This window comes from Phyllobates terribilis, unplaced genomic scaffold (genome assembly GCF_046119375.1).
Source record: "Phyllobates terribilis strain yellow unplaced genomic scaffold, ASM4611937v1 Scaffold_8__6_contigs__length_399053987, whole genome shotgun sequence".
NCBI classification, from domain to species: Eukaryota; Metazoa; Chordata; class Amphibia; order Anura; family Dendrobatidae; genus Phyllobates; species Phyllobates terribilis.
Window position 1 is genome coordinate 130,403,482 of NW_027362768.1, and position 16,337 is coordinate 130,419,818.

At 42.0% G+C, this 16,337-nt stretch overlaps 1 protein-coding gene across 7 annotated transcripts in view; it reads left to right on the forward strand.

Annotated features, from left to right (window-relative positions):
• CACNA1E (calcium voltage-gated channel subunit alpha1 E) overlaps positions 1-16,337 on the forward strand; it is a 1,192,401-nt gene that overhangs the window by 1,079,229 nt on the left and 96,835 nt on the right. For all 7 annotated transcript variants that reach the window (XM_073643295.1, XM_073643291.1, XM_073643293.1 and 4 more), the window contains 5 exons: positions 4,303-4,857; positions 7,791-8,053; positions 8,186-8,357; positions 13,597-13,726; positions 13,823-13,882. In XM_073643295.1, coding sequence (XP_073499396.1) covers positions 4,303-4,857; positions 7,791-8,053; positions 8,186-8,357; positions 13,597-13,726; positions 13,823-13,882 — 1,180 coding nt within the window. The remainder of the gene's footprint in view (positions 1-4,302; positions 4,858-7,790; positions 8,054-8,185; positions 8,358-13,596; positions 13,727-13,822; positions 13,883-16,337) is intronic.

The following is a 16,337-nucleotide window of genomic DNA, read 5'->3' on the forward strand; positions in this document are numbered from 1 at the left end:
AAGACAGTGGGTGGGGTATAGGGAGAGAGGCAGGAGAGCTGTAAGTGCAGCACCCGCTCACTTCACTTGTAAATCATTAGCCTAAAATTTAACCTATGGATTTCTCCAAAACTGCAAAACAGATTTCTACAAGAAAGGTAAGGATTTACTCATCATTAAAGCTCCTTTATATACATGCCATTAGTTTGGGTTATAAAGTCCTCATGTCAGGTTCTCTTTAACTAAAACTTATTTCTTTATTTCCTAATGTTCCCTTCACCTTGTTAATATTTTGTTAAAACTATTTTAAGCCATAATATGCCAAAAGAGGTTTCTTGAATTTGGACAACAACAAGATATATCTTATCTCTTACAACCCTCTCAAATTACTGATAAAATATTGGTGGGAGTGTTTCTTTAACTTTATCTATTATTCTGTTTGCAATAAGTGTGGTATATAAAGAGCATATGCTCATGTACTTATAGATAGTTGCTTTTTCACTTTTTGCACGCTGTTACAGGTTTTTTTTCTTGCACCACATAACCTTGAATTCAGACCTGCCAGATTACACAGCATCTTCTTTGGAACGGAAGTCATTGTTTCAATGTGAATCTATGAGTTGATGTGAGTCTGATAGACTTACATCGAATAAACCATTTTCTCGTCCACCCAAAAGATGCTGTGTGAACAGGTTCATTTGGTTTACACTCATAAGGGGCAGAGTAGAACCGTAACGACTCAGATATCCAGAAAAGACAGCGATCAGTAAGAACATAGCAGAACCATTGCACAGCCAGGGTATAATAGAGTACATTTTAGTCGGAGTGCTTCTTTATAATGTGTAAATCACCATGCTAGATAGGCGTGAGATTAAAAAAACACAGTTTCATTCCGCTGATGCTGTGAAAAATCGAAATCTGCTAATTTCTAGTGCATTGGAAAGAGCTAAGAAGCCAAAAAAACACTAGAAAAAGTTGTAGCATACACTCTTATGTAAGGAAAACTTTCTTATTTTTCTAATCTTAAACAGACCCCTTTATAAAATATAAATATTTACCGAGCCATTATGTATTTTTTGTATTGGATAGTACGTGGTTTTAGTAAATTCACAGAACGTTACAGTATGTGTAGAGCCAAAATAATAAAAAAAAATTTTAAGTTAAAAGACGTATTCCCAGTGAATGGACTTGGTGAGGATTTCTAATGCGGCGAGTAGTCGCAGGAACCTCATGAAATGGTTCATTCACAATCATGAGTCATATAATGACATAGCGCCTTATCAGTAACATCAGTAATTACCAGTGTGACAGCGTGTATTACCTACAGATTAGGGGGATAACAGAATGTTTGCATGAAATCTCAACTAACCAGTAATTGGAAACATGTGAAACCCTGAAATCAAATACTAAAATTATCCACATACCCTACATATTAGTTGAGCCTTTTAACATTATGTCCAAATATAAAAAAACGACTGTAATTAGTAGTGAACAGGCTGATATGGCAACATATGTATAGTCAGACAATATAAGATCAAGCCGCATTGTAATTGGTCTTTATTGAAGAAAATCTGACACTAGGGTTATCCTACTCGATATGAGGGCAGCATAAAGTAGTGACGGAGCCCCTGGATTTATTGCTGGCCACTTACTAGGTGTCTTGTAGTAGTTGTTTTATTAGTCGCATGGGGGGCCCTGTGAGTTAAGCGCCCCCCATCCTTTTGTGGCTGCTTGACAACTTTCTCTCTCAACTTCATACAGGGGAGGAAAATTGATCACTTGGGTGGTCGGTGCGCGCATTTCTCGGCATGGACAACAACATCACCACCCATAGTGACTGATAAGGGTGATTTTATGGCAACTACATCCAGCAATTTAATCAGGATGTATGTCACTACTTTAAGCCATACATACTAACTTTTCCAATTATTCTAAGGGGGATGGACCAACTTTTATTTGCATAATGACACCCATTTATGCCCTGTTTCCACAAATGCTTCATCAAGTGCTTTGACCCCTGACAAAGCATTTGCGAAACGCACATCGGGTGTTTGGTGGGTGAGTCACTTACTATTTTTTTGTTACTATTGCTTGTACCCTTTTCTACTCTTTTGTGGAAATCATTCTTTTGACACTCCAATTTAAATCAGTCTATATATTATGTATGCTTGATTTTGCACATACTGTTAGGTCCATATATATTTGGACAGAGACAACATTTTTCTAATTTTGGTTCTAGACATTACTACAATGAATTTTAAACAAAACAATTCAGATGCCGTTGAAGTTCAGACTTTCAGCTTTCATTTGAGGGTATCCACATTAAAATTGGATGAAGGGTTTAGGAGTTTCAGCTCCTTAACATGTGCCACCCTGTTTTTAAAGGGACCAAAAGTAATTGGACAATTGACTCCAAGGCTATTTCATGGACAGGTGTGGGCAATCCCTTCGTTATGTCATTCTCAATTAAGCATATAAAAGGCCTGGAGTTGATTTGAGGTGTGGTGCTTGCATTTGGAAGGTTTTTCTGTGAAGTAAACATGCGGTCAAATGAGCTCTCCATGCAGGTGAAACAAGCCATCCTTAAGCTGCAAAAACAGAAAAAACCCATCCGAGAAATTGCTACAATATTAGGAGTGGCAAAATCTACAGTTTGGTACATCCTGAGAAAGAAAGAAAGCACTGGTGAACTCATCAATGCAAAAAGACCTGGGCGCCCACGGAAGACAACAGTGGTGGATGATCGCAGAATAATCTCCATGGTGAAGAGAAACCCCTTCACAACAGCCAACCAAGTGAACAACACTCTCCAGGAGGTAGGCGTATCAATATCCAAATCTACCATAAAGAGAAGACTGCATGAAAGTAAATACAGAGGGTTCACTGCATGGTGCAAGCCACTCATAAGCATCAAGAATAAAAAGCCTAGACTGGACTTTGCTAAAAAACATCTAAAAAAGCCAGCACAGTTCTGGAAGAACATTATTTGGACAGATGAAACCAAGATCAACCTCTACCAGAATGATGGAAAGAGAAAAGTATGGCGAAGACGTGGTACAGCTCATGATCCAAAGCATACCACATCATCTGTAAAACACGGCGGAGGCAGTGTGATGGCTTGGGCATGCAAGGCTGTCAGTGGCACTGGGTCACTAGTGTTTATTGATGATGTGACAAAGGACAGAAGCAGCCAAATGAATTCTGATGTATTCAGAGCCATACTGTGTGCTCAGATCCAGCCAAATGCAGCCAAACTGATTGGCCGTCGTTTCATACTACAGATGGACAATGACTCAAAACATAAATCCAAAGCAACCCAGGAGTTTATTAAAGCAAAGAAGTGGAATATTCTTGAATGGCCAAGTCAGTCACCTGATCTCAACCCAACTGAGCAGCATTTCACTTGTTAAAGACTAAACTTCAGACAGAAAGGCCCGCAAACAAACAGCAACTGAAAACCACCACAGTGAAGGCCTGGCAGAGCATCAAAAAGGAGGAAACACAGCGTCTGGTGATGTCCATGAGTTCAAGACTGCAGGCAGTCATTGCCAACAAAGGGTTTTCAACCAACTACTAGAAATGAACATTTTATTTACAATTATATAATCTGTCCAATTACTTTTGGTCCCTTTAAAAACAGGGTGGCACATGTTAAGGAGCTGAAACTCCTAAACCCTTCATCCAATTTTAATGTGGATACCCTCAAATGAAAGCTGAAAGTCTGAACTTCAACTGCATCTGAATTGTTTTGTTTAAAATTCATTGTGGTAATGTCTAGAACCAAAATTAGAAAAATGTTGTCTCTGTCCAAATATATATGGACCTAACTGCATTTACTAATCATCATTATACTCTTTTGGGCATATACATTTTTTTTATATAGCATCTTATTGTTTTGACTGCTGCCATTTTGCTACGGGTGTTTCCCTTTTGGCTCACCCATCAATATGTCTTTGTGACCATTGTGTTGGATATATTTATGATTTTTCAATTAACTTTAATAAAAGTTAATTTGTACAATTTTTCAATTACTTTAGACCCTGCACATTTTTTGCCTTTTTTGGTTCTACCCTCAGAGATCCAGCAGCATAAACCTTGTGACGGATTCTCTTTAATTTTATCCTCATTTATTTATTTATGTCTGGTATTCTACCTCTCATCTATGCACTCGAATGAAGATAAGCTGCAATACCAGACACAACCCATGGTCAAGAGTGGCGCTATTACAGGAAAAAAATGTATAACGGAGCAGTTATCTCAGGAATTGTTTGATGTATAACTTAATGGATTCTTCATTCCCTTGTTTTTTAATTCTCTGACTAGTAATGAACGTAGAAAGCGGCATACAATGTCCATTTGGGAGCAACGCACAAGCCAACTAAGGCGGCACATACAGATGTCCAGCCAGGAAGCCCTTCAGAATGAGGAGCTAGCCGCTCTCAACCCTCATTCTAGTATATATCGTAAGACTAAAGCACTGGAAGATTCAGCGGGAGAAAAAGTAGACGGGCAAGAGGAAAAATTGGGAGCCAATCCAAGCGAGAGTCAGATGAATGGTGATGAAAGCCCTTCTCACAGAAATCTCAGAGAGCACTGGAGACAGAAATCCAAACATGGGAATGCTGAAAATGCTGAACAGAATGGTACAACTCCTGAAGATGCAATGAAGAGGAGACAGAGCCAGAGAAGAAGCCGTCACAAAAAAGTTAGAACTGAGGGTCGGGAAACGTCTAGCACACCTAACAGCACGAGGGCCAGCCAGGAGAATATGGGGGATGTAAAAATACACACAGAGGAAAAAAGCAATGGGGAAGCAAAAGAAGTGCAAGGGTCTGAAGAGGATCCACCCAAGAGCTGCTTAAGACATTGTGACGAGAGGTACTAAAATTACCTGTAATTTTTGTTCCAATTTAGTGGTCAATGGTTGTTGAACTCTCAAAAGTTCCTCTATTATATGTGGTATTGAAACAGTTTAAAGTGTAACTGCAGTTTTTAAAAACTTTTGACATAAGTTTTAATCTGGGAAGGCTGAGGGGTGAGACCCTCACTTATCACAAGAATTGCGCTCCTGAAGGACACCAAAACCTTTTCATTTAGCCCATTTTCAGAGTTCCCATGACAGCACCATTTCTGGCAAACCACTGTGCAGGGAACTACAGCACAGTCCCATTCAGACCACAACCAATCCAAAAGTTATGGCATATCCTAATGATATTCCATACCAATATTAGCTGGAGATATCACCTTACTAAATAAACATCTAAAAGCCAAAAAGCGGTCCTGCTTCTTGTAGGACAAATTTTCGATGTAATCCAAAACCTACTGATACTAGATGTACAATACATATCACTTTTACTGTTTTCACCAATTCTTATATTGTGAATTCTGAATGTGAAATCTTGAAATGGAGATTAATGATGGTGGCAATATAAATTAGGATATTTATAAGACACCATTATGAAGCAAAATGCAGGAGTGGTAAAGGCTGCTTCTGAGAACGTGAGTACAAAACTTCAGGAGGATAGCCCCAGGTTGTCAAGAGGATAGCTTGTTTTCAAGAGGATAGCCCAGTGATGTCTGGAGGATAGCCCAGTGATGTCTGGAGGATAGCCCAGTGATGTCTGGAGGATAGCCCAGTGATGTCTGGAGGATAGCCCAGTGATGTCTGGAGCATAGCCCAGTGATGTCTGGAGCATAGTCCAGTGTTGTCTGGAGCATAGTCCAGTGTTGTCTGGAGCATAGTCCAGTGTTGTCTGGAGCATAGCCCAGTGTTGTCTGGAGCATAGCCCAGTGTTGTCTGGAAGATAGCCCAGTGTTGTCTGGAAGATAGCCCAGTTTTGTCAAGAAGATAACCCAGTGTTGTCAGGAGGGTAGTCCAATGTTGTCAGGAGCATAGTCCAGTCTTGTCAGGAGGATAGCCCAGTGTTGTCAGGAAGATAGCCCAGTGTTGTGAAGAGAATAGACTATTATTATCTGGAGGATAGTCCAGTGTTGTCTGGAGGATAGTCCAGTGTTGTCTGGAGGATAGTCCAGTGTTGTCTGGAGGATAGTCCAGTGTTGTCTGGAGGATAGTCCAGTGTTGTCTGGAGGATAGTCCAGTGTTGTCTGGAGGATAGTCCAGTGTTGTCAGGAAGATAGCCCATTGTTGTCTGGAGAATACTCCAGTGTTGTCAAGAGAATAGCCCAGTGTTGTCAGGAGGATAGCCCATAATTGTCTGGAGGATAGCCCAGTGTTGTTAAGTGGATAGCCCAGGATTGTTTGGAGAATAGTCCAGTGTTGTCAAGAACTCCTGAAAAAGAAACTGGGGAATGATTGTGGCTGTGGCACATGGCAACCCTAAGATCTGAAGGGACTGTACATTGGGAATATTTATGGTCATCCTAAAAATGCTCTTACAGTTCTCCACTTTTGGAGACAAATTTTCTTTTGAACTTAAATGCATGAATTCAGGTCTTGAAACCAATTTTGCAATTGTGTTTAATTAAAAAAAATTCACCACTTATCTATAGCCTCTGTGTGTCATTATCTATTGCTGGCTGCAGAATGAGTAAATTGAGGATCCATTATTGAGCTCTTTCAGATTAAATGACGGGAAATTTTGTAACTCTTATCCGTCTTTCTCTGAGCTCTGCTTAGCTGATTTATGATCACAGACCACATCAAAGTTAAATGTGTAGCAAAACCAAGAGCCTTTAAAAAATAATTTTTTAATAAAACCCAATTGCATAAATTATTTTTTGCCTTAAATACATTCATTTCAAATAATTGTCCCCAAAGGAGGACCTCCTGAGAGCAGCACTATAAAATTATTTTAAGCAAAATATTCTAATTGTGACTAATATTTACAGTAATTTTAGAGTATGTTAAAGGGAACCTGTCTCCGTGAAAATTAACTCCAGTCTGCCGGCACCATGTTATAGAGCCAAGGGAGCTGAGTACATTGATCTATACTTTTGTGAGAAAAGATTCAGTATAACTTAGCTTTACTTAGTTAAACCTTTCGTCTTCTTTGATTTTCCGGTCCAGTGGGCGGTCCTATCAGTGACAGACAGCTTTCTTTGTATAAGTGTATACAGAGATGGCTTTCAGTCACTGATAGGACCGCTCACTGGACCGGAAAATCCAGGAAGACAAAAGATTTAAATTAATAATACACAACTTATACTGAATCTTTTCTCATAAAACTACATATCAATTTACTCCGCTCCCCCTGCTCTATAACATGATGCCTGCAGACTGGACTTCATTTTTTTGGTGACAGGATCTCTTTAAATGATTTTTCCAGGGCTACTAAATTGATATTTGATTTGTGGGGCTTTCACCCTCTGCACCCCAGCATTTAATCTTATTGATGGGGCTGCCGCTCTTTGTCTTCTTGGTATTTCCGAGACATGGCTCCATACTTTTCATAGTGGCCATGACTGGTATTACAGCTCAGGTCCAGTTGTTTGAGTGAGATGCATGATCTGTAATACCAGGTGCAACCTCTCTCCAAGGTACTGAGCTGTGGCAAAATGGCAATTGCTTGGTGTCAGACTCCCACCGATATCATATTGATGGTCTATCCTTAGGAATGTAGTAATCCGTAAAAACTATTTTCAGTAGTGCCACTATTTTTCTTTCTTCTTCACCCACTGCTTTTGGCTGCCTTGGAATTACCTAGCTAAATGCACTTACCTAACCCTTTGCATTACCCGGATGCCCTCTTCAATGATCGTGTCTGTCCATCACATCACCTTCTTTCAGCCATCAGTATTCTCACCATTATTTTCTCTTTTTGCTACTTCACACCATTTTCGTGGTGTGGAAGAAATGACAGGACAGTGGGATGTGAGGGCACTGGTCCCAACACTGCTCCTTTGCAGGATTTGACCCATGGGAAGAATGGCAGTCTACCGGACATGGATTGCAGTGAGCAGGCCTTACTGGGCAGCCTGAGAAGTCAAGAGGAAAGTCCCAATCCCACCAGCTGTAGCTTGGCTGATGTATCTAGCAGTACTGAGAGAATCACAGAGAGCACAGTGATCACCATACCAGACGTGGGGATGCCTTCCGACTGCACCGTGGTACAGAGTGAGGAATCGTCTAGCTGTCTGTGTTGTCCTATTATATTTGTACTCCTTTGACTGATAATTATACTCTTTGCTGATCTGTCTGCATACACCGTGGTCTCCAGCATATTCACTATTGTTCTTCTTGCTACAGTGAATGAAGGTAAGGATGGAGAAGTTTCTCTTGTGTCTCAAGATCAAGAAAAGGATGACGAGGAACCTGAGGATGGAGAAGAGAGGACAATGAAAAGAAAAGGAAAACTTTTAGAGTCCCCCAAAGCCATTGTACCTTACAGTTCAATGCTTATCTTCAGCTCCACCAACCCGTATGTATCTTATGTTTGCAACTTTCTTATTAGACAGTCTAGGGAGGCAATGTTTTTCCTTATGGAGATAGCCTGCTGGTGTATGGCGTCTCGTAGACCAGACAAAGCTCCATGGGAAAAAAAAGGCATTCAAATTGGCTCTCCTACAGAAGAAATAGTCTCTTTAGTCTCACATAATAGAGGTAGCTACTAAATAAGTGTGTTGTGACTGAGCCTATAGACTCTCACGGGTAACATACAGACCAGGAGAGATGCAACGCCTGCACTCACCAGGTCCCTGTTCAGACTGATTTGTCCCTGCCTAACCGCAAAGGTTGGTACCCTAAGTTTACAAAATGGTGCCCCCACTCAACTTCTGCTGACCCTGAATGTTCTTAACTTCACCATCACTATAGACAGTGTACAACACTAAGCAATAACTATAGAAAGAAACACATAAATCAGAGGATGAGCCACAGGCCTATGGATGCGTACACAGTCACACAGGAAAGATGGAGGAAAATGAGCAGAACCAAAAGACAAATGGACAACGTAGAAACCTTCCAGACCCAAAACGAAGGAGTAGGGAAAGGGTGCTAGGTCGGAAGACACACAAACAGACCATAGGAAAGCAACTGAGATTATCAAGACAAAACAATCTCTAGCTAAGGAGCTGGCACTCCAAACATCATCAACCTTGAAGTATAGCCAGGTAGCCCCTGCCAAGAAGTGATAGCACAGAAGCAAATGGGAAAGTGAGAGATACCTGAATAGAAGCAAAATAAAGAAAGGAAAGAAAACACAAAATAACTATCAGCAATTAGACAGAGACCAAACAGACTGTGGCTCAGCAGAAAGGGAAGCCGACCACACAGCAAGAGGTCACCGGATCGAGTCCTGAAACCAAGACATGACACAGTGTCTGACCTTTTAACAAAGCTTTGCAACCAGACCAAACCAGCATATTTTCCAAATGAATGAGACACCAACAGATAATGTTTTCATGATTTCTTTAAATGGAACCTGTCAAGAGGTTTTCCACAAATAAAGTGTGGCCAACATCTTTCAGCCCTCTGTTACAGCATTCTAGTATGCTGTATATACTGTATGTCACCAAGCCGATCTAAAATGCACAAAAAATAGCTTTTATTATACTTATAGACGGCATGGTCTGGCCCGATGGGGTCTTTGGTCTTGATCTGGTGCCTCCTCTCTTCTTATGATCACCGCTTTTCTTCCCTGCTTTGTGTGGATGACGCGTCCTTTGTCATCCCCATAGTGTCCTCCATCACGCTACTGCGCAGGTTCACTTCTCTCTGCCCTGCTGAGGGCAGAGCAAAGTACTGTAGTGCATATGCGTTGGCTTTACCTACAGGTCATCGTTGCTCTTTGGCCTTACCCCACACATGCGCACTACAGTACTTTGCTCTGCTCTGGGCAGGGGAGAGAGAAGTGAGCTTGTGAAGGAGCGCAATTGAGGACACTGTGTGGATGACATAGGACACGTCATTCACATGAAGCAGGGAAGGAGTACAGCGATTGTAAGAAGAGAGGAGGCACCAGATCAAGACCAGAGACGCCCATCGAACCGAAACGCACCGTCTGTGAGTATAGTAAAAGCTTTTTTTTAAGCCTTGCAGAGCAGATTGGGGACATATGTACAGCTTACTAGAATGTTGTAACATAGGGCTTACAGGTGCTGACCCTACTTTATATGGGGAAAACCTGGTGACGGGTTCTCTTTAATATTGAACAGGTGATGGAATTATTACATAGGCAATACTAAGGAAATCCTGAAAACATGATCTGTTGGTGGCTCTTGAAGACTGTAGTTGGTGAACACCAATATATGGGAATTATTATTTTTTTCTTATGGAGACAGACAGCTGGCATAGAGAGTGATATAGATCAGGCAATGCTACATGGTAAAAGGATATTTAAATTATCTCTCCTCCAAAAGAAGGAATGCTCTCAGCCTAGTGCCGCCTACCCTATTAGTCAATATCTGACCCTTTAACAAGCCTTGCAACCTGACTAAAAATATGAGCCAAATCAGTGTCTACTCCAAATGAAAAAAACACCCATCTGCAGGCAGCTGTTTCGGTGCCTGCCCCTCATAAGGCTCAGTGATAACTTTCTGATCGGTTGGTGCCCCAACAATGGGACGTCCATTGATCAGTAGATCAGAGAATAATTATCCCCAATAAAAAATGTCATGGCAGGTTGGATGCCTGGTTGTCGCTCCATTAATTCCCTATAGAGCTGCTGGAAAAAGCTGAGTGCAGCAGGGAATGAACGAAGAGACAGTCAAGCATGAACAATTCTAATGGGGATAAAAATTTGCTGTTTTTCCGATCAGTGCAGGTCCCAGTGTCCGGTCCACCAGTAATCAATAAGTTATCATCTCTCCTTTGGATAGATGATAACTTGTTTTCACCGAACAACCACTTTAAAGGATAGTACTACTAGGGGGTGAATTATATCTATCAATGTCTCCCATTTTTAAGGGTATGTGCATGCGTTCATTATTTGCTGCAGAAAAATCTGCTGCAATTACTGATGTGTTAGCTGGAAAAACGCTGTGTCAAATGCATTCATTTTTTGGACGCATTTTTCTTCTTGCGTTTTTGATGCGTTATTTTCTTGTGTTTTATCCCTTGATCGTAATGGGTGAAAAATGTTACAAAAACTCTGAAGAAGTTGACATGCTGCAGATGTGAAACTGCTTCAAATCTGCAAAAGCAAGGTGTGCAACAGACGTCAGAAATCTAATTTACTGAAGGAAACAGTACAGACAAAATTAGACAAAAACACAGCAAATACTTAACATGTGCACATACCCTCTCAAAATACTACTCAAAAACTCTGTTTGGAGATCCTCTGTGTACTGACAGATACAAACAGAGTGATCTATTTCTGTTAATGTTGATGATTATGGCTTACGGCCAATGAAAACACAAAAGTCATTATCTCAGTAAATTAGAATACTTTATAACATCAGCTTGAAAAATGATTTTAAAATCCAAAATGTTGGCCTACTGAAATGTATGTTCAGTAAATGCCCTCAATACTTGGTCGAGGCTCCTTTTGCATCAATTACTGCATCAATGCGGCGTGGCATGGAGGCGATCAGCCTGTGGCACTGCTGAGGTGTTATGGAAGCCCAGGTTGCTTTGATAGCAGCCTTCAGCTCGTCTGCATTGTTGGGTCTGGTGTCTCTCATCTTCCTCTTGACAATACTCCATAGATTCTCTATGGGGTTAAGGTCAGGCGAGTTTGCTGCCAATCAAGCACAGTGATTCTGTTGTTTGTAAACCAGGTATTGGTACTTTTGGCAGTGTTGACAGGTGCCAAGTCCTGCTGGAGAATGACAGTTCCATCTCCAAAAAGCTTGTCAGCAGAGGGAAGCATGAAGTGCTGTAAAATTTCCCGGTAGACGGCTGCGCTGACTTTTATCTTGAAAAAACACAGTGGACCTACACCAGCAGATGACATGGCTCCCCAAACCATCACTGATTGTGGAAACTTCACACTAGACCTCAAGCAGCTTGGATTGTGGCCTCTCCACTCTTCCTCCAGACTCTGGGACCTTGATTTCCAAATGAAAATTGGAACTCTGGGACCTTGTGGAGTGTGTCATTGACTGCCTTCTGGACATCTGTTAAGTCAGTAGTCTTCCCCATGATTGTGGAGCCTACTGAAACAGACTAAGGGACCTTTTTAAATCCTTAGGAAGCCTTTGCACATGTTTTTTGTTAATTATTCTAATTTACTGAGATAATGACATTTTTGTTTTCATTGGCTGTAAGCCATAATCATCAACATTAACAGAAATAAAACACTTGAGATAAATCACTGTGTTTGTAATGACTCTATATAATACAGGGTGGGCCATTTATATGGATATACACCTAAATTAATTGGGAATGGTTGGTGATATCAACTTCCTGTTTGTGGCACATTAGTATAAGGGAGGGGGAAAACTTTTCCAGATGGGTGGTGACCATGGTGGTCATTTTGAAGTCGGCCATTTTGGATACAACATTATTTTTTTCAATGGGAAGAGGGTCATGTGACACATCAAACTTATTGAGAATTTCATAAGAAAAACAATGGTGTGCTTGGTTTTAACGTAACTTTATTCTTTCATGAGTTTTTTACAAGTTTATGACCACTTAAAAAATGTGTTCAAAGTGCTGCCCATTGTATTGGATTGTCAATGCATCCCTCTTCTCCCACTCTTGACACACTGATAGCAACACCGCAGAAGAAATGCTAGCACAGGCTTCCAGTATCCGTTGTTTCAGATGCTGCACATCTCGTATCTTCACAGCATAGACAATTGCCTTCAGAGGACCCCAAAGATAAAAGTCTAAGGGGGTCAGATCTGGAGACCTTGGTGGCATTCAACTGGCCCACGACGACCAACCACTTTCCAGGAAACTGTTCATGTAGGAATGCTCGGACCTGACACCCATAATGTGGTGGTGCACCATCTTGTTGGAAAAACTCAGGGAACGTGCCATCTTCAGTGCATAAAGAGGGCAACACATCATCATGTAGCACTTTCAGATATCCAGTGGCATTGAGGTTTCCATTGATGAAGAATGGCCCCACTATCTTTGTACCCCATATACCACACCATACCATCAAGATACGAGATATGCAGCATCTGAAACAACGGATACTGGAAGCCTGTGCTAGCATCTCTTCTGCAGTGTTGCTATCAGTGTGTCAAGAGTGGGAGAAGAGGGTTGCATTGACAATCTAACACAATGGGCAGCACTTTAACACATTTTATAAGTGGTCATAAACTTGTAAAAATCTCATGAAAGAATAAAGTTACGTTAAAACCAAGCACACCATTATTTTTCTTATGAAATTCTCAATAAGTTTGGGGCGTCACATGACCCTATTCCCATTGAAAAAAATAATGTTGGATCCAAAATGGCCGACTTTAAAATGGCCACCATGGTCACCACCCATCTGGAAAAGTTTTCCCCCTCCCTTATACTAATGTGCCACAAACAGCAAGTTGATATCACCAACCATTCCCACTTAATTTAGGTGTATCCATATAAGTGGCCCACCCTGTATATGAGTTTCACTTTTTGTATTGAAGAACTGAAATTAACTTTTTGATAATATTCTAATTTAGTGAGATGCACCTGTATATTCAAAAATGTTAATTCATTTTCTAATTTCCAAATGTAAATTAATTTTCAAATTTTCTAATTTATTTTCTCATTTATATCTTTAGAATAAGAAAAGTATGTCATTATATTGTGAACTTGCGATATTTTGAGATGTGCATCTTACTTGTGATCGCTGCTAGCAGTATCGCTTTAGCAGCCGAAGATCCAGTATTGACCAACTCTGATCACAACAAGGTAGGTCATTTTACAGGAAATCCATGTCTCTGTGTTCATCTCTTTGTCAGTCTGGATATTTGAGATTTCTTAATGTTTTCTGTTATTTTCTTACAGGTTCTTCGTTACTTTGATTATGTTTTCACTGGAGTCTTCACCTTTGAGATGGTCATTAAAGTAAGAAACTTGCAATTCTTTCACATTTATGACAATGAACTTATACATGTAAAAAAAATGCCAGCAATTATCTACACACCAAAGATTGTGAATCCTGCATTGAGCAGGGGGCTGGAAAGATGACCCTGGAGGTCCCTTCCAATTCCAACATTCTATGATTCTATGATATTCACGGTTAGAAATCAGGTCAAGAAATGCTATTCCAAATTTGCAAGAGACACTTTTCGCAATTGCCAGTGGTTTACCAAAGCTAAACTTTTACTATCTATATATATAATTGTCTTATCCCGTCTGTCTGTCTGTCTGTCTATCTGTCTTTCTGTCTGTCTTTCTGTCTGTCTGTCTGTCCAGGAAATCCCGCGTCACTCATTGGTCCAGTAGCGGCCAATCAGCAGTATTGGCGCCAAATTTAAACCTCGCTCTGCTGATTAGTCGCAACCACCGGCCGTGACCAATCAGCCATATTGGCGCCAAATTTAAACACCGCTTTGCTGATTGGTCGTGGTGGCCGACCGCGACCAATCAGCAATATTGGCGCCATATTTAAACACCGCTCTGCTCATTGGTCGCGGTTACCGGTCACGAATAACCAGCATTATTGGCAACAAATTTAAACACCGCTCTGCTGATTAGTCGCGGCTGTGACCAATCACCATTATTGGCGCAAAATTTAAACCCCGCTCTGCTGATTGGTCGCAACCGCCGGCCGCAAACAATCAGCATTATTGCCGCCAAATTTAAACCCCGCTCTGCTGATTGGTCGCGTTTGCTGGCCGCGACCAATCAGCATTATTGGCGCCAAATTTAAACCCCGCTCTGCTGATTAGTCGCGACCGCCGGCCGTGACCAATCTGCAATATAGGCGCCAAATTTTAACACCGCTTTGCTAATTGGTCGCGGTTGCCGACCTCGACCAATCAGCGATTTTGGCGCCAAATTTAAATACTGCTCTGCTGATTGCGCCCGGTCGGCCGCATACCTATTCTAGAATACCCGATGCGTTAGAATCGGGCCACCATCTAGTGGATTAATATTTAATGAGCTACAATACAATAATAATATTTTTTAATATATAAAAATGTATCAGGAATTTCAAGACACAAGGAAATATATTTATGTATTTTCTGTTCCTATTGACGCAACCCCTGGGCCTGTGTTGTGCAGGGGAACCCGGAACCGGGCCTGTTGTAGAATGCTGGGGGTTGTAGTCTCCGTGTGGCGGTGACCCGGTCGGTGCCCAGGGTGGTCAAACCAGTGGCAGTCTTAATGTATAGCAAATGTCCGACTACGTCACCCGTGGATTGCGGTCAGTGGGGACCACCGCTGCGCTGCCGACCGCTGAGGCTGATGTTGTCTGCGCAGCCGAGTATGGGATAACTCCCCACGGGAGAAGTATTGCCTCAGGGCAGCTAATATGAGAGATGATGGGAGTGATGGTGTGAGGATCTCAGTGCTAATGGTGCTGGTGCGGCAAGGAATCACAGAGACGTGAGGTGCAGTTCAGGGTCTTTACTGATGGTACAAGGCAGACCCTCCCGGGAGTACTGGCTAGTATAAGGGGCCTGGTCAGTCTGCGAGCAAGCAGGAGTTCCCCTGGCCAGGTGGAGTTGTAGGCCTCCCCGTTTATCTGCACTCTTCCTGGCTACCTCGCTGTCAGCGGTTACAAGTAGCCCACGTCCCTGAGTATACCGTGTGGTGCTCACCCGTATGGCTGGTGACTTGGGGCCTTCTGTTAGCCTCCGCTCCTGGATGGCGGCGCTGGTCCCTTCTTTGTGACTGAGCCTCCGGGCTTCTATTGCCAGAGGACCTGGAATCCCCTGCCGGCTGGTTTCTGCTGCTGGGTATATATCAGTCCCCACAGCCTCGGACTCCTGTGTCCGGTTTTAGTAACTTCAGCCAGGGCGAGCTATATCTCTGCTCACAGCCCCTGGCCTTCTGCCTCTGCTCCTACAGAGCTCCTGTTCTCACTTTCCCTCTCCAGGCTCTGACTGCTCTGCTTGTTCTGCAGGCTCTGTCTCTGTCTAACCTAATCCCGCCCCAGACCCAGTTTATAAGGGCAGATTCCTCCCCTCCCAGGTCTGGGTGGGCCGTGTTGCATGCTTAGGGCTCCTGACCAGAGAAACCTCCCACTTGCTCTCAGACATAATATCTCTATTACTGTGGCAACCAGACCCCTGGGGTGTCACATTCCCCCCTAGTAAATTTTAGTACTCCGGGACTAAACACATTTTTAAAACATAATAACAGGGTATAAACAATAATACGATAACATATATACAAGAAGCTTTAGTTCTTTAAAGGTCACGGCGTGTCCGCAACCGGGTGTCCATATCACCCAAGGTGAAGTTTTTGAAACAAGAGGGTGTCCATGTCACCCAAGGTGAAACTTTAAACGAAGTAGGGGACCTGTCCAAAGCAAACCCCTTGCGTTGGCCTTGGGCGTGGCTGCAAGGGT